The sequence below is a fragment of the Tamandua tetradactyla genome, chromosome 4, assembly GCF_023851605.1.
Source record: "Tamandua tetradactyla isolate mTamTet1 chromosome 4, mTamTet1.pri, whole genome shotgun sequence".
NCBI classification, from domain to species: domain Eukaryota; kingdom Metazoa; phylum Chordata; class Mammalia; order Pilosa; family Myrmecophagidae; genus Tamandua; species Tamandua tetradactyla.
Window position 1 is genome coordinate 72,222,148 of NC_135330.1, and position 18,488 is coordinate 72,240,635.

At 36.2% G+C, this 18,488-nt stretch overlaps 1 protein-coding gene across 1 annotated transcript in view; it reads left to right on the plus strand.

Annotated features, from left to right (window-relative positions):
* The window catches only part of FLVCR1 (FLVCR choline and heme transporter 1), a 50,692-nt gene that overhangs the window by 12,661 nt on the left and 19,543 nt on the right, over nucleotides 1–18,488 (plus strand). Inside the window, exons 4-5 of the mRNA XM_077157783.1 lie at nucleotides 1,854–1,921; nucleotides 2,616–2,719. Coding sequence (XP_077013898.1) covers nucleotides 1,854–1,921; nucleotides 2,616–2,719 — 172 coding nt within the window. The remainder of the gene's footprint in view (nucleotides 1–1,853; nucleotides 1,922–2,615; nucleotides 2,720–18,488) is intronic.

Below are 18,488 nucleotides of genomic sequence, written 5' to 3' on the forward strand. Positions count from 1 at the left end.
AAATTAATTTATTTAGTCTATTATTTAAGATGATTTTTTTTCCTACCATCTTTTATCTCTCACTGTTTCTAAATACAGTCTTCTTTCAGACAAACGTCTGTCATACACACAAATAGATGTCTCCTCATGCATGCATATTTTTGATTCTAGTCTCTGTAATTTTGTGTCATTATTTTATCTAAAGTGTGTCCTGTCTTTTTTCCTTATCCAATCCTTTCAGAGCTAGCTTAAGATTTATCTTACTTATTGTTAATTTTGTGGTTCATTTATTTGTTTATGCAGTTAATAGTTATCAAATATCAGTGTTCTAAATACAGTCTGGTCTAGAAAGAAGCATGACATACATTTCTACTCTTAAGAAATTTACCATCCAGTTGGGGAAATTATATAAACATCTGAAAAATAACTGTGTTAGAGTTATCAAAAGGCAACAGCACAACTTGTATGGCAAGTGCATGATAAAGGCCTTCAGAACACATAATAGAGTTTTGGGAAAGGATAAATGAAGGGAAGGTGTGCATGCCAGAGAGAACAAAATGGAAGAGGTAGGGATGAGCTGGGCCTTGAAGAATGGTTTAGATTTGGATAGGCAAAGAAAGGAGAAGTGAGGAATGACATGAGCAGGGGTCTTAGATAGTGTTTTCTCTGAATACTGTGCTTTATATGGAATGCTTTTAATTCTCCAAACAACTTTTGAGATAAGAAAATTATCATTCCTATTTTATAAATGAAGAAGCTGAATTCTTTTTTCTTAATTTTAAATTTTGTTTATACGAATGGTTAATACATAGTATAAGATTCAAAAGGTACAAAGGGTATACAATGAATATCTGTTTTAGGTCACCCATTTCCCTCCCCAGAGGCAACCACTGTTAGACCATCTGTATTGGTATTGCCCCAGTCTGGTATCATCTTTATTTCAAAATCAGACAAGGACAATTTAAGAGAAAAATTATAGGCCAATGTCATTTATGAACCTAGATTTTTAAAAATCTAATAAATAAATGAATGAGTGAATGAACAAATAAGCAAACAAGAATTAACAATTTATGAAAATTTTAAAAATGTGGATAAAATAAATAAATAATAGAGGGATAAGGGGTAAAATAAATAGGGTAGATTGAAATACTAGTGGTCAATGAGAGGGAGTGGTAGGGGTATGAATTTTTCTGATGTGATACAAATGTTCTAGAAATGATCATGGTGATGAATACACAACTATGTGATTGTGTCCCATTTGTGAACCATTGATTGTACATCATATATGGACTATAAGTGTGTGAAGATTTGTCAATACAAATATTTTTAAAAAGAGAGACAAATAATAAACTTAAGTCTAAGCTAGTTTAAGAGATTTTTCTAAAGTCATATAATATGTACAAGGGAAAACCTAGTCTTATGACCCCTGATAACCAGCTGTTATTTTAATTACTTTTTAATTAATAGGTCTTACTAATTTCCTTATGAGATCTTTGAGACAGGGATAAGATCTCTGAGACAAGGATTCTGTCTTAATGCTTTCAATATTCATTGGCTAGAGCACATTGTAGATGCTCAATAAACAGCCCAGTTCTTGATTGGTTGTTATGTGTGGGGATATGATTTGTGGTAGCTATGTCTGAATCTAAATAATAATGAATGGTTTTATGTCCGAATTCTACTTTGATAAGCTGTAGTAAATTTGGGTGTTAAATGATAGCTCACTTTCTAAAAGGAAATGGCAACAGTTCTTAATTTTCTTTGTCAAGTTTGTCTGAGGAATAGATTTTATTTTTACAGGGGTTCCGTAGTACTCCCTATCACTTTATGAACTGGTAAATGGTACATTTATATTTTCCTATTTATTATTGTAGGTATAATGACTGGGGCATTTTATTCAGTCTCAACATTATTAAATCAAGTAATTTTGACATATTATGAGGTAAGCTTCTGCCTATATTTTATTACATGCCTGGCCAATTATTTTTCTTTAGAGGTGTGATTCCTGTTAGCATGATCATAAGATAAAGGGTTCTGACCATGTTACTGTAAAAGGTTTACATTTATTTTAATTGAGAAACATTTAACCCAAATTATAAAGTACAAGTTATGTTTGCTTTGACAGTAATCAAGTTTTATTTATTTATTTATTTATTTAATGAAACCGTGTGACTGGTTAAATGGAAAGAGACAAAGAAAAAAAATTAAAAGAAACCAAAGCAAATGTAAAGAAGTAAATTATCAAGTTCCGAGTCAGCTCATGTGCTTTTGAAAGGAGAAAGTACATGTAATATATAAAAGTTATAAGATTAACCTCTTTTTCAGCTGTGTATTATTTAAGAATCCTAACAAAAATAAATTTCTTAACCATAGAGAACCAAGGAAAATTTTCCTTTTTGATTTCTCCTGTATTTTAGTTGTTTTTTTTTGTGTGTATGAATTTAAAATAGAATGCCTTTATATTTTCTTTACCTACCCCACAAACATACCTTAGACATGCACTGAATCTCTTATTATAATGTGTCTTCAATATTACCTGATTATTTTCTTTGACTTTGGAAGGGCAGGGGAACATGAAGAATCTATTTCAGTTAGAGAAAATATCTGATTAACTTATTATGAACATTGTTTTTAAGGGAGAAGAAGTTAATGCTGGAAGGATTGGGCTAACACTGGTGGTAGCTGGAATGGTGGGCTCTATTCTGTGTGGATTGTGGCTGGATTATACCAAAACATACAAGTAAGTGAAAGTTCATAAGGTAAATAGCCAAAGATATTTTTGTTTAATGGAAAGTTTGCTTTTTATTTTAAGAAATTTTAGAAATGTTTTTATTATTTAACAATGTGATTCTAGGCATTCTTAGTTTCCCTTCACATACATTCAATAGTCTACATGTTGTCTTAATTTTTTTTTTCATAGGTAGCTTTGTTTATTAGGACATTAGTCTAGGGTTTAGGAGAGGGACATTTAAAAAAATTATTGTTATTTTTAAAAATTAGAGATGCTATAGTTTTGCAGAAAAGTTCTGTAAAAAATAAAGTGTTCACATATACCGCTCCTGTTGTTGACACTTCGCTTTAGTGTGGTACCATTGCTACAATTCATGAAAGAATGTTAAAATAGTACTGTTAACTGTAGTCCCTAGTTTGCATCAGGTGTATTTGTTTGCCATGTACCACCCTATTATTAATACTTTGTATTTGTGTCGCACATTTGTGATAGATCATGAAAGAACATTCTTGTGCTTGTACTGTTAATCCCAGTCTGTCATCCACAACAGGGTTCACTGTGTTATACAGTCCTGTGTTTTATCTTCTGTCTTTCTAGTAACATGTACGACTCAAAACTTCCCTTTTCAGCCACATTCACATGCATAATTCAGTGCAATTAGTTACATTCACAAGCATGTGCTACCATCACCACCGTCCATTTCCAAACCTTTACAATCAACCCACGTAGAAATTCTGTGTAAATTAAATATCAGCTCCCCTTCTCTTCCTCCAATCTATGCCCTGGTAACCATATTCTAGATTCTAACTCCGTGAGTTTGCTTATTATAATTATATTAGTTCATAACAGTGAGATCATACAATGTTTGTCATTTTGTGTCTGGCATATTTCACTCAGCATAATGTCCTCAAGATTCATCCATGTGGTTACATGTAGCCCTGGTTCTTGTATTTAGGTCTTTGATCCATTTTGAGTTACTTTTTAGTATATGGTGTGATACAGGGGTCCTCTTTCATTCTTTTGCATAAGGATATGCAGTTCTTCCAGCACCATTCAGTGAATGTGGCAGCCTTGTAAAAAAATCAGTTGGCCATAAAGGGGTGGGTCTATTTCTGAATTCTCAATTCAATTCCATTAGTCAGTGTATCTGTCCCTATGCCAGTACCATACCATTTTGACCACTGTAGCTTTGTAATATGCTTTAAAGTCATAAGTGTGAGACCTCCAACTTCATTCCCCTTTTTCAAGATGTTTTTGGCTATTGGGGACCCCTTACCCTTTCAAATAAATTTGATGATTGGCTTTTCCATTTTGTAAAGTAGGCTATTAGAATTTTGATTGGGATTATATTAAATCTGTAAATTAATTTGGGTAGAATTGATATCTTAACACTATAGCCTTCCGATCCATGAGCCAAGAATGTCCTTCTGTTTATTTGCGTCTTCTTTGATTTCTTTAGCACTGTTTTGTAGTTTTCTGTGTACAAGACCTTTACAATGCTTGGCTAAATTTATTACTAGATATTTTATTATTTTAGTTACTATTGTAAATGGAATTTTTCTTGATTTCCTCCTCTGATTGTTCAATACTAGTGTATAGAAGCACTATTGATTTTTGTGTGTTGATCTTGTATCCCACCACTTTGCTGAACTTGTTTATTAGCTTTCTTGTAATATTGAGGACTTTGTATTTATAGGAGCATGTCATCTGCAAATAGCGAAGGCTTTATTTCTTCCTTTTCAATTTGAATGCGTCTATTTCTTTCTCTTGCCCTAACTGCTCTGGCTAGATCCTCCAGTACATTGTTGAATAACAGTGGTGACAGTAGGCATCCTTGTTTGTCTTGTTCCTGATCTTACGGGGAAAGCTTTTGGTCTATCACCATTGAGTATGATGCTGGCTATGGGTTTTGCATATGCAGTTTATAATGTTGAGGACGTTTCTTATTCCTATTTTTCCAAGTGTTTTTTTTTTAATCGACAGAGGATGCTAGATTTTCTCAAATGCCTTTTCTGTGTCAACTGAGATGATTGTGTGAATTTTTCCCTGTTTGTTTTCTTAATTTCTTAATGTGGTTCATTAGATTAATTGCTTTTCTTTATTGAACTACCCTGGCATAACTGGGGGGAAAACCCACTAGATCATACTGTATAATTCTTTTAACGTGCTGTTGGATTCGATTTGCAAGTATTTTGTTATATTTTGTTAGGGAATTTTACATCTGTATTTGTAAGAGAAATGGGTTTGTAAGTTTCATTTCTTGTATCTTTATCTGGCTTTGATATTAGGGTGATGTTGTCCTCATAGAATGTTAGGTAATGTTCCTTCCTCTTCAGATTTTTGGAAGAGTTTCAGCAGGATTGATATTAATTCTTCCTGGGATGCTTGAGAGAATTCACCTGTGAAGCCATCTGTACCTGGGTTTGTCTTTATGGGGAGTTTTGTGGGGGTTTTTCCCCCTGGTTGCATGGGCCAAGAATTGAATCTGAGTCTCCTGCATGGCAAGTGAGCATTCTACCTCTGAACCACCTGTGAACCCATTTTGGGAGGTTTTTGATGACTGATTCAATCTCTTTACTTGTAACTGGTCTGTTGAGATGTGTTTCTTCTAGAGTCAGTGTAGATTGTTTATGTGTTTCTAGGATTTTGTCCTTTTCATCTAAGTTATCTTCCTTGTTGGCAACAGTTGTTCACAGTCTCTTCTTAGCCTTTTCTGTTTCTGTGGAATCAGTAGTAATGTTCCCCCTCTCATTTCTGATTTTATTTATTTGTATCTTCTCCCTTTTCCCTTTGTCAGGCTAGCTAAAGGTTTGTCAATTTTATTGATCTTCTCACAGAACCACCTTTTGGTTTTGTTAATTCTCTTTTTTTTAATGCTCAGTTGCATTTATTTCTGCTCTCATCTTTGTTACTTCTTTCTGCTTTGGAGTTAGTTGTTCTTTTTCTAGTCCCTATAGCTGTGCAGTTAGGTTAATCTTAGCTCTTTCCTCTGTTTTTGGGTGGGGGGGTGGAAGTGCACGGGCCAGGAATCAAATCCGGGTCTACCGCATGGCAGGTGAGGATTCTACCACTGAACTATCCTTGCACCCACTCTTTTCTCTTTTTTTAGGGCTATAAATTTCTCTCTCAGCACTGACTCCTCTGCATGCCATAAGTTTTGATATATGTTCTCATTTTCATTCATCTTGGGATATTTACTGATTTTCCTTGCAATTTATTCTTTGACCCACTGATTGTTTAAGATTGTGTTGTTTGACTACCTTCCATATATTTGCGAATGTTCCAGCTCTCCACCTATTACTGATTTCCAGCTTCATTCCATTATAGTCAAAGAAAGTGCTTTGTATATTTATTTTTTGAGACTTTTTTTGTGGTCTACCATGTGGTCTATCCTGGAGAATGATCCATGTGAACTTGAGAAAGTATATGTCCTGCTGTTTGAGTTCAGTGTTCTGTATATGTCTGCCTGATCTTGTTCATTTATCATATTATTCAAGTTCTCTGTCTAGCTGTTCTCTTTCTGTTGATGAATGTGGTATATTGAAGCCTCCTTCTATTATTGATAGTGACATCTATTTCTTTTTTTCCCTCAGTTTTGCCAGTGTTTGCCTCATGTGTTTTGGAACACCATGGTTTGTTACATAAATGTTTATGATTGCTAATTTCTTCTTGGTAGGTTGCCCTTTTTATTAATATACAGTGTGCTTTTTTTTAAACGGAATTTTTAAATTAATTTTAAAAAAATATTACAAGAAAAAAACACATTCTTAACATATGCTCATTCCATTCTACATGTACAATCAGCAATTCACAATATCATCACATAGCTGCACATTCATCATCATGATCATTTCGTAGAACATTTGCATCAATTCAGAAAAAGAAATAAAAAGACAACAGAAAAATAAAACAAAAACAAGTAAAAATTTTACATATCATACCCCTTACCCTTCCCTTTCATTGATCACTAGCATTACAAACTAAATTTACTTGAACATTTGTTCCCCTTATTTATTTTTATTCCATATGTTCTACTTGTCTGTTGATAAGGTAGACAAAGTGAGCATCAGGCACAAGGTTTTCACAACCACACAGTCACATTGTGAAACCTTTATCATTATATAATCATCTTCAATAAACATGGCTACTGGAACACACCTGTACATTTTCAGGCAGTTCCCTCGAGCCTCTCCATTACATACAACAAGGTGATATCTACTTAATGTGTAAGAATAACCTCCAGGATAACCTCTCGACTCTGTTTGGAATGTCTCAGCCATTGACACTTTGTCTCATTTCACTCTTGCCCCCTTTGGTCAAGAAGTTTTTCTCAATCCCTTGACTCAGTCTCATCTCAGTCTAGGATTTCTGTCCCATGTTGCCAGGAAGGTCCACACCCCTGGGAGTCATGTCCCACGCATACAGGGGGAGGGTGGTGAGCTTGCTTGTTGTGTTGGCTGGAGACAGAGGCCACATCTGAGCAACAAAAGAGGTTTTCTTGGGGGTAACTCTTAGGCCTAATTTCAAGTAGGCTTGACCTATCCTTTGTGGGGTTAAGTTTCATATGAACAAACCCCAAGACTGGGAGCTCAGCCTAGTGCTTTGGTTGTCCACACTGCTTGTGAGAATTACAAGAATTCAACTTGGGGAGATTGAATTTTCCCCCGATTCACCATTCCCCAAAGGGGACTTTGCAAATACTTTTCCACTCACTGATCAAATCACTCTGGGATTCTTTGGGGCATCACTCTGGACAAACCAACAAAATCTTATGTCCTACCAAAGGTTCCATGTACTTATGTTGTTCAACCAACTATCTACATAAGTATATTAGGAGATGCACTAGTCAAAATATAAATTTTGTACCAAATAAACATTTTTTGCTTTAGTCTAACACATAAGTTGAAATTTTAAAATATTGATTAGCATCTGTTTTCAGCACCCTGCAGTAATGACATTCCTTTGTTCTTCCTCATTCAAAAACATTTTTTATATTTGTACATTTAGTCACTATCATTATACACTCTAGGCATTTGTAGATTATACCATCTCAATCTTTATCGTCTATCTTTCTTTCTGATTTCATTTATGCCCCCAGCCCTCCTCCCTCTATCATTCTCACATTCAGCTTCATTCAGTGTTTCAACATAATTATATTACACTTAGATAGTATTGTGCTGTCCATTTCCGAGTTTTTATATTCAGTTCTGTTGCACAATCTGTATCCCTTCTGCTCTAATTACCCAATATCTTACCCTATTTATATCTCCTAATGATCTCTGTTAACAACAAAATATTCCAAGTTCATTCACTAATGTTATTTCATATCAATGAGACGATACAGTATTTGTCCTTTTGTTTCTGGCTAATCTCACTCAGCGCAATGTCCTTAAGGTCATCCATGCAACTACATACTTCATAACTTTATTCTGTCTTACAGCTGCATAATATTCCATTGTATGTATATGCCCCAGTTTGTTTAGCCACCCATCTGTTGATGGACATTTTGGCTGTTTCCATCTCTTGGTAATTGTACATAATGCTGCTATAAACATTGGTGTGCAATGTCCATTTGCGTCCTTGCCCTCATGTCCTTTGAGTAGAGACAGCATATAGATGGGTCCTGTTTTTTAATCCATTCTGCCAGTCTATGTCTTTTGATTAGGGAGTTTAATCCATTAACATTTAGTGTTATTTCTGCACGGGTAGTACTTTCTTCTACCATTTTGCCTTTTGGATTTTATATGTCATATCTAATTTTCCTTCTTTTTACCTTTACTCATAGTCTTCCTTTCTACACTCTTCTCCACACCTCTCTCTCCTGTCTTTTCATATCTGTCTCTAGTGCTCCCTTTAGTATTGCAGAGCTGGTCTCTTGGTCACAAATTCTCTCAGTGATTTTTTTGCCTGAAAATGTTTTCATTTCTCCCTCATTTTTGAAGGACAATTTTGCTGGATATAGAATTCTTGGTTGGCAGTTTTTCTCTTTTAGTAATTTAAATATACCATCCCACTGTCTTCTTGCCTGCATGGTTTCTGCTGAGATATCCACGCATAGTTCTATTGGGCTTCCCTTGTGTGTGATGGATTGCTTTTCTCTTGCTGCTTTCAAGATCCTCTCTTTCTCTTTGACCTCTGACATATTGATTAGTAAATGTCTTGGAGTACTTCTATTTGAATCTATTCTCTTGGGGTACGCTGTTTTTCCTGGATCTGTAATTTTAAGTCTTTCATAAGAGTTGGGAAATTTTCAGTGATAATTTTCTCCATTAGTTTTTCTCCTCCTTTTCCTTTCTCTTTTCCTTCTGGGACACCCACAACGTGTATCTTTGTGCACTTCATATTGTCCTTCAATTCCCTGAGTCCCTGCTTATATTTTTCCATTTTTTCCCTATATTTTCTTTTTCTTGTCGGATTTCAGATGTTCTGTCCTCCAGTTCACTAATTCTATGTTCTGTCTCTCGAAATCTACCATTGTAGGTTTCCGTTGTTTTTTTTCATCTCTTCTACTGTGCCTTTCATTCCCATAAGTTGTGATTTGTTTTTTCAGACTTTTGATTTCTTCTTTTTGTTCATTCCTTGCCTTCTTTATATCCTCCCTCAATTCATTGATTTGGTTTTTGATGAGGTTTTTCGTATCTGTTCGTATATTCTGAATTAAATGTTTCAGCTCCTGTATCTCATTTGAATTGTTGGTTTGTTCCTTTGACTGGGCCATATCTTCAGTTTTCCTAGTGTGATTTGTTATTTTTTGCTGGTGTCTAGGCATTTAATTACCTTAATTAGTTTTTTCTGGAGATTGCTTTCACTTCTTTTACCTAGGGTTTTCTTGCCAGATGAATTTGTTGTCTGTCTGTTCTTTGACATTCAGTTCAGCTTTATTTGGACCTCTAGCTCAGGTTTTGTTTAACAGAGGAGAATTTTTCAGTTCTTGTTTTCTTGTTTCTTGCCCTGCCTGTATGGTGCCTTTCTCCCCCCATCCTTAGGAGGGTTATTTAGGTATTATAGACCCCAGCCGGATTTTCCCAGACCAAACTGACCTCCTATCAGGAGGAAAGAATCACCTGTGTTGGTTTTCCCTGTGGGTGAGACCCAGCAGGTTGAAAGACTTTCCTGTGAAGTCTCTGGACTCTGTTTTTCGTATCCTGCCCAGTATGTGGTGCTTGTCACCTGCTGGTCCCACCAGCATAAGATGATGCAGTACCTTTAACTTTGGCGGACTCTCCCTGCTGGGGCATGGTGGAGACAGAGGAGAGGTTGTAGGCTTGTTTTAATGGCTTCAAATTACCAAGCCCTGGTGTCTGAATTCCTTGATGGAGGGATTCCACCTGAGTTGGGCTTCACCCTCCGCTGGGGAAGGCACAGGCTCTAGATAAGCCCCCAAAAGAGCTCACTTCTGCCTATGCCTGGGGCAGTTGCAGCCTGAGAAGCCCTGCTGCTGTATTCAAAGGCAGTCAAGCCTTTATAGAAACACAGCCACAGAAACCTCTGTTTCCCTTTTTTTTTTTCTTTTTCTGTCAGCCCTGCCCCCTTGGCACCAGGGCAAAAATGAGTGACCTCCACTTTGACCAGGTTCACCTGAGCTAGGGGCCTATTTTTAGTAGTCAGAATTTGTTAATTATTTCCACAATTGGCATTTGGTTGGGCTCAGCCCCTGCTGCTGGTAAAGTTCCTTTCCTTTCCCTCTTGGAAGCAGCCTGTGGGGGAGGGGCACAGGCCACTACCCCTTGTGGAACTCACGGTTCTGGGGGGGGGGGCTCGCAGCCAGTCCAGCTGGTCCAGACTGGGGTACGCTGTGTATCCTGTCACTGACGTGGTCCCAGGAGGTGTTCTGTACTGTTTCTGGTTATTTAGTAGTTGTTCTGGAGGATGAACTAAAACACGCACATTGCTAAGCCACCATCTTGTCCCAGAAGTCCCTTATAGTGATCTTTTTTGTCTCTTATAAGAGTTTTGCATATAAAGTTTTGTAAAATTTCTATTTTGACCAGTATTAGCCACCCCAGTTTTTGTTTTTGTTTTTAGTGTTATTATTTACGTGAAATATATTTTTCCGTTCTTTTACTTTAAACTTATTTGTGTCTTTGGGTCTAAGGTGAGTTCTTGTAAGCAGCAAATAGTTGGATCATGCTTTTCTGTCCTTTCTGCCAATCTGTCTTTTGATTGGAAAGTTTAATCCATTAACATTCAATGTTATTACTGTAAAGGCAGTATTTACTTAAGCCATTTTATCCTTTGATTTATATATATAGATATAGTCTCTCTTTTTAGCCCTTTAATTATCCTTTTTGGTAATCTTCATTTCTTCACATTATTCCAAGCCACTCTCTCCTGTCTTTTCCTTTCAGCCTGCAGAACTCCCTGTAGTATTTGTAGGGTATATTTCTTGTGGATGAACTCTCTCAGTTTCTGTTTATCTGTGAACATTTTAAACCCTCCCTCATTTGTTTTTAGGGTTCTGAAGTGTATTATGTTGAACAGCTTTTCATTTGTCTCCTTAAATCTATCTTTTATCCAGTTTTGGCAAAGATCATATAGCAAAATATGACCTCTGCAATATATATGGGTTCATAAAATGGGAACGGTTTACTTCTGAATCTTATTCACGTCATCTTCTGTGCATATTACATCATGCATATATGCCCTGATTTTGCTCCCTGAGAGGTTACCTGCTAATGGGTTCCAAGTTTACAGGAGAAACACACATGGAAACCTGTCTGTACTAGTCCTGTCGTTAATAGCAACATGGCCTATTCATATGCTAAATGAATTGTAAAGAAATAGCATAGTATGTGTAATTAAAAAAGAGAAAAAGGTAAGTCAGATCCTTTGAGACTTAAATGTATATTTTAAAATTCCACAGTGAACAAATATCTAAAGGAGTATTTTGCCAAATTTCTGGATAAAAGATAGATTTAATGAGACAAATGAAGAGTTGTGTAAGAATATATCTTAAAGTGAATTTTTACATTTGACTTACTTTTTTTATAAATATAGTTGCAGTTACTGAGTTGCAGACCTTTTCTTTTCAAAAAGTCTCTCCTCTTAACACACATCTCTTTCTGGGATGGGTTGAGACAATTTGGCATACTAAGGCAGCATCACCCAGAAAGATATCTGGGAGGGAAGGCATTATCTCCCATCAATCCCCCCCACACCTATTTTTTTAAGCTTGAGGATTTAATGTCAAAATATAAAGGCCTTTAAGTCATTAAAATAATCCTTTCATGAAATACAGCAGCTTTCTGTAAAAACATTAGTTCTTTGTCTAAGGTTATGTTTTCCTGTCCTTATCTGCTGTAATCAGGCTGTCAGCATCTTTAGAGATTGGTTTTTTCAGTGGGATGCAGTTCTTTGGCTGTGCAGGTATGGTTTACAGCCTAAATGTCCGTGATCTGGGCATCCTCTTGGCAGCTGAGAGTGGTTGACAGGTGGAACAGCAGAAGAGCAAGCATGGGCCACAGAAGCACAGCTGTCTGCACAGCACGGCCCTTGCCGTGTCTCGCTGGGCCTCACTGGGCCCTACCGGTCCCTGGAGCCACAGCAGCGAGTGTGCCCCCAAAGAGCTCCCAAGGCGCCCTAGGCAGTGGTGCAAGCTGGGGCTAAGGTGCAGCCACTGGCTCCATGTCCAAGCTCTTTCATTTTTGAAGGAAAGTTTTGCCAGAGAAATAATTTTTGGCTGGCAGTTTTTCCTCTTTCAGAACCTTAAATGTATCAGACAACTGTCTTCTCGCCCCCCTGGTTTCTGATGAGAAATCAGAACTGAGTCTTATTGCAGATCACTTGTATGTGACAAATTGCTTTTCTCACTGCTTTCAGAAGTCTCTATCTTTGCATTTGACATTCTTATTAAAATGGGTTTTGGGGTAGGTAAATCTATTAGGGTTCCTTCTGCTTGAAATATGTTGCATTTCTTGGAAAATGTATTTATGTCTTTCATAAGAGTTGGGAACTTTCAGCCATTATTTCCTCAGATGTTCTTTTTGTCTCTTTTCCTCTTTCCACCAGTTACTCATATGTCTGTGTGTTTTGTGTTGTCATTTTAATCCCTGAGACCTGTTAATTTTTTCCATTCTTTTCTTTATCTATTCTTCAGGTTGTAATACTTCAGTGGTCCTGTCTACTGGTTTACGCATTCTGTTTTATGCCTATTCTGACCTGCTGTTGTATGCCTTTAATGTATTTTAAATCTCTACTATTGTGCCTTTCATCCCCATAATTTCTGTTATGTTTCTTTTTATACTTTCAGATTCTTATTTATGCTTACATAATGTCTTCTTAATATCCTTTATCACTTTGGCCATATTTTTCTTCATCTCCTTGAATTTACTTAGGAGATTTGTTGGAATATCTTTGATAAATTATTCCAAATGCTCTGTCTTCTCTGAAGTTTTTAATTTGTTCCTTTGATTTGGTCATATCTTCCTAATTCTTAATATGGCTTGTAATCTTTTGCAGATGTCTGGGCATCTGATTATGTTGATGTGTTTACTCTGAAGGTCAGTTTCTCTCTCTTTCTTAGGGTTTTATTGTTGATTGGCTTTGTGTTAAGGCTCTTCCTTGACAGTTAGTTGAACTTTTTCCAGGTCTTCAGAGCAACCTGTGTTTGATCAGATTTTTTTCAACTCTTCTTCATCTGAATCTTGCCCTTTGTATTCACTACATTTTTTCAGATTGCACTTTTTGTGCAGTTGTTTCACCTCCAAGAGAAAGCTTCCTTTCCTCTGTTCCTTGTCAGGAAAATTTGTTCTGTTCTGTTTGTTTTTGTTTTACCTCTATAAATTTTCACTCCCCTTTAGTTGTCTCTAGCTGCTATAGCCTGGAGGGAAGAATCTGGGAGGAGGGCCACTCCAGAGATGTCTTTCTCAGGTCGTTATTTCCCAGTGAAAACTGGGTCAGAGACCCAGGAAGGGGGAATGCACTGCTTCCAAGATGCCCTGGGAAATGGATCATGAGGGACATCAAAAGTCTCTTTGATGCCTTCCCAAGGCTGTGCTTTCCCGACCTGCCCAGCAAATGCAGCCTTTCAGCTAACTGTTCTTGGAACCCTGTGGAAGCACTGTGCCCTTAAATCTCTACTGCTTCTGCCGCTGCCTGGGGCAGGGTTTAAATAATGACTGTCATTGCCTTTTCTAGTGTGGGTTGAACCAGTAGCTCAGAGCCAGGACTCAGGGATCTGAATTCACTAATCTAAAACCCTGATCAGTGATCAGCTGTGCCCACCCATGTTCTTGGGAGAAGAGGATTTTTATGTTCTTTTCTACCACCAGCAAACTAGTTAGGGATTGGACCTGTGACAAGGCAGCCAGCCAATTCATGAACATGGAATGCTCTTCCATTTATTTAAGTCTTTTAAAACTTCTTTCAGAAATGTTTTATAGTTTTCCATGTACAAATTTTTTAAATCCTTCATTAAATTTACTCCTAGATATTTGATTCTTGTAGTTGCTATTGTAAATGGAATTTTTTTCCTTAATTTCTTCTTTGGATTGTTCCTTTCTAGGGCATAGAAACTACTGATTTTTACATGTTGAAGTTGTACCCTATCACTTCGCTGAATTTGTTTATTAGCTCTGGTAGCATTCTTATGAATGTTCCAGGAGTCTATGTGTAATCCAGTGTCATCTGCCAATAGGGAGAGTTTTATTTCTCCTTTTCCTATTTGTATGCCTTTTATTTCTTTTTCTTGTCTGATCGCTCTGGCTAGAATGTCCAGTACAGTGTTGAATATCAGTGGTAACAGTGGACACCTCGTCTTGTGCGTGAACGTAGTGGGAAACTTTCAGTCTTTCACCATTGAGTATAACGTAAACTCTGAGTCTCTCTTTCATATATACACTTTCTGTATATATGAAAGCTGGGGCTAAGGTGTAGCCACCAACTCCCATGTCCGTGCCTCCTCTCTCCATCATGTTAAGAATACATCCTTGTTTTCCTAATTTTCTGGGTCTTTTTTATCAGGTAGGCATACTGAATTTTGTCAGTTGAAATGAAATGGTCATGTCTTTTTTTTTTCCTTCATTTTATTAATGTGGTGATTCACATTGATTTTCCTAAGTCATACCATCCTTGCATACCTGGAAGGACCCTCATTTGCTCATGGTGCATAATTCTTTTAATGTGCTAGTGGATTCAGTTTGCTAGTATTTTGTTTTATAATTTTTCATCTGAATTCATGAATGATATTGGTCTGTAATTATCCTTTATTATGATATCTTTTTCTGGCTTTGGTAGTAGAGTGATGCTGGCCTCAAACAATGAGTTGGGAAGTGATCCCTACTCATCAGTTTTTTCAAGAGTTGTAGCAGGATTGGTGTTAATTCTTCTTTGAATATTTAGTAAAATTCACCAGTGAAGTCATCTAGTCCTAGGCTTTTCTTTTTTGGGAGATTTTTTATTATGGACTCAATCTCTTTACTTGTTATTGGTCTCTTTAAATCTTTAAATCTTCTGTTTCTTCTAGAATCAGTGTAATATGTTTGTGGGTTTCTAGAAATTTGTCCATTTCATTCAAAATGACATACTATTCAAAATAGTAGGCGTCTATTTTTTTGGCATGTGGTTGTTCATTGTATCTTTTTATGACCCTTTTTATCTCTATGGGATCAGTAGTAATGGCCCTCCTTTTATTTCTGATTTTAATGATTTACATCCTTTCTCTCTTTTTTTTTTTTTTTTTGTCAATCTAGCTAAAGCTTCGTCTATTTGATAGATCTTTTCAAAGAACCATCTTTTGGTTTGTTAATTTATTCTTTTTTTTTTTTTTTAGTTCTCAATTTCTTTTATTTCTGCCCTAATATTTGTTGTGTCCTTCTTTCTGATCTCTTTGGGTTTAGTTTGCTATTTTCTAGTTCATCCATGTATGTAGTTAGGCCTCTGATTTGAGCTGTGCCTTCTTTATTAATGTATGCATGTAGGGCTATAAATTTCCCTCTGAGCACTGTCTTTGCTGCATTCCATAAGTTTAAATATGTGTGTCTTCATTTTCATTCATTTCAAGATATTTCCAGATTCCCTTGTAATTTTTTCTTTGACCCATTGATCTTTTAAGAGGGTATTAACTTCCTATATTTGTGGATTTTCCAGTTCTCTTCTCTTATTGATTTCTAGCTTTATTCTGTTATAGCCAAAGTTGCTTTGTATAATTTCAATCTTTTTAAATTTATTGAGGCTTGTTTTGTAACTTAATATGTGGTCTGTCCTGGAGAATGATCCATGTGCCCTTGAGAAGAATGTGTATTCTGCCACTTTGGTGTGAAATGTTCTTTCTATATATGACTGTTAGGTCTAGTTCAACTTCTCTGTTTCCTTATTGATCCCTTTTCTATATGTTCATTCCATTGATGAAAGTGAGTATATTGAACTTTCCAACTATTAGCCGAGAGGTGTCTGTTTCTCCCCTCAGTTTTGTCCATGATTTCCTTTTGTAGTTTTGGAGCATTGTGGTTAGGAGCATAAATGTTTCTGATTGTTATTTCTTCTCAGTGTAATGGCCCTTTTATTAATATATAATATCTTTCTTAGTCTCTTACAACAGCTTTTGGCTTAAAGTCTTTTTATCCGATACTATATAGCTGCCCCAGTTCTCTTTTAGTTACTATTTGAATGGAATATCTTTTGTCATCTTTTCATTTTCAACCCGTTTCTGTCTTTGGGTGTGAGTCGAGTCCCTTGTAAGCAGCATATAGTTGGATCATGTTTTGTTTTATCCATCCTGCTAACCACTGTCTTTTGATTGGGAAGTTTAATCTATTTACATTCAGTGTTGTTACTGATAAGGGAGGACTGACTTCAGCCCTTTTGTCCTTTGCATTTTATGTGTCTTATATCTTTTTTGTCTTTCTTTTCCTTTATTGCAGCCTCCTTTGTATACAGTTGATCTTTTGTGAGTAACTGATTCCTTTCTCATTTCCATGTCCTTATATTTTTCAAATACTTTCTCTGTGGTTTTCCTGGAACTTTATTAAGCAACCTAAGTCTTTAATCAGCTAGTTTGAAAAAATACTAACTTAACTTCACCGGCATAGCTAGTCTCTGCTCCTGTATCTCTCCATTTCCCTGATATATGTTGTTTTTGTCACACAGTACCTCTTTATATTTTGTGTGTCTATTACAAGGAAATGTTATTATTTCTTGTTTTATTTCATTCTAAATCTTATAGAAAATAAAGAGTAGAGTTCTATACCGAGGCTAGGTACTATTGGATTTATATTTACTGAGGAAATTACTTTTGTTGAATATCTTCACTTCTTCATGCTACTCCAAACCACTATCTCTTGTCCTTTTTTTTTCAACTTGAAGAACTCTTTTTAGCATTTCTCATAGGGCAGGTTTTTTGATGACAGATTCTCTCAATTTTTGTTTAGCCTTGAATGTTTTAAACTCTCTGTCTGTTTTTAAGGACAGTTTTGCCAGGTAAAGAGTTTTTGAGTGGAAATTTTCTCTTTTAGTACCTGTTTCGGTTTGTTAAAGCTGCCAGAATGCAATATAGCAGAAATGGGTTGGCTTTTTCAAATGGGATTTATTAGGTTATGAATTTTATATTTTATAAATTTATTGTTCTAAGGCCATAAAAATGTCTAAACTAAGACATCAACAAGAGGATAATTGAAGAAAGGTTGATGGTGTCAGTGCTTCCTCTGTCACAGTGGCAACGTTTGCTGGCCATTTTCTCCTAGGTTGGTTTTAAAATGTGTCTCTCAGCTCCTGTGGGTCCTTTTGGCTTCTCCAGGGGCATTTTTTCTCTCTTAGCTTTGTTTGGCTCTCTCCAAAATGTCTCTCTCTTAAAGGACTCCAGCAAGTGGATCAAGACTGTATTTGAATGGGTGGGGTCACATCTCCATGAAAACAATCTAATCAAATGTCCCACCCAACAATAGGTCTGCACCCACAAGATTGGGTTAAAAGAACAGAGGCTATTCTGAGGTATGTAATAAATTCAGACCAGCACAGTGTCTTGAGTATGTCATACCACTGCCTTCTTGCCTCTATGGTTTCTGGTAGGAAATTGGCACTTGATCTTTTTGAAGATCCCTTTTATGTATTGAGTTACTTTTGCTGCTTTCAGAGTTCTCTCCTTATGTTGTATTTTCACATTCTGATTATTATGTGTCTTGGAGTAGGTCTGTTAAGGTTTGTTCTGTTTGGAATATGTTGCACTTCTTGGACATGGATTTTATGTCTTGTAAGAGTTGAAGAATTTTTTACTTATTTCCTCAGATATTCTTTCTGCCCCTTTTTCCTTCTCTTCTTCTGGGCCTCTCATGATGTACATGTATACTTACTATTGTCCCATAGATCCTTTATGTGCTGCTTACTTTTAAAAATTCTTTTCTTTAGTTGTTCTTCCAAGTGATTTGAATCTCCTGTCTTTTAGTTCACTGATTCTTTCTTCTGCATGTTCACATCTGCTGTTGTATGCCTTTAGGGTATTTTTATCTACATTATTGTGTTTTTCATCCCCATAAATTCTGTTATGTTCCTTTTTAAACTTTCTAATTCTTCTTTTCATTCACATATTGTCTTAATATCTTTTAGCTCTCTATCCTTAGTTAATTTCTATTCATATTTCCTTGAAATTCTTGAATTGATTTGGGAGATTTCTTTTAACTTCTTTCACTGGTTCCAATGTCTCATGTTTCCTTTGAAGTTTCAAAGTGTTCCCTTTAATGAGCCATATCTTCCTGTTTCTTTGCATGGCTTGTGGTTTTTCTGGGCATTTGACTACTTTGATGTGATAACTCAAAGTCACTTTCCCCCTGGCCTAGGTGTTATTATA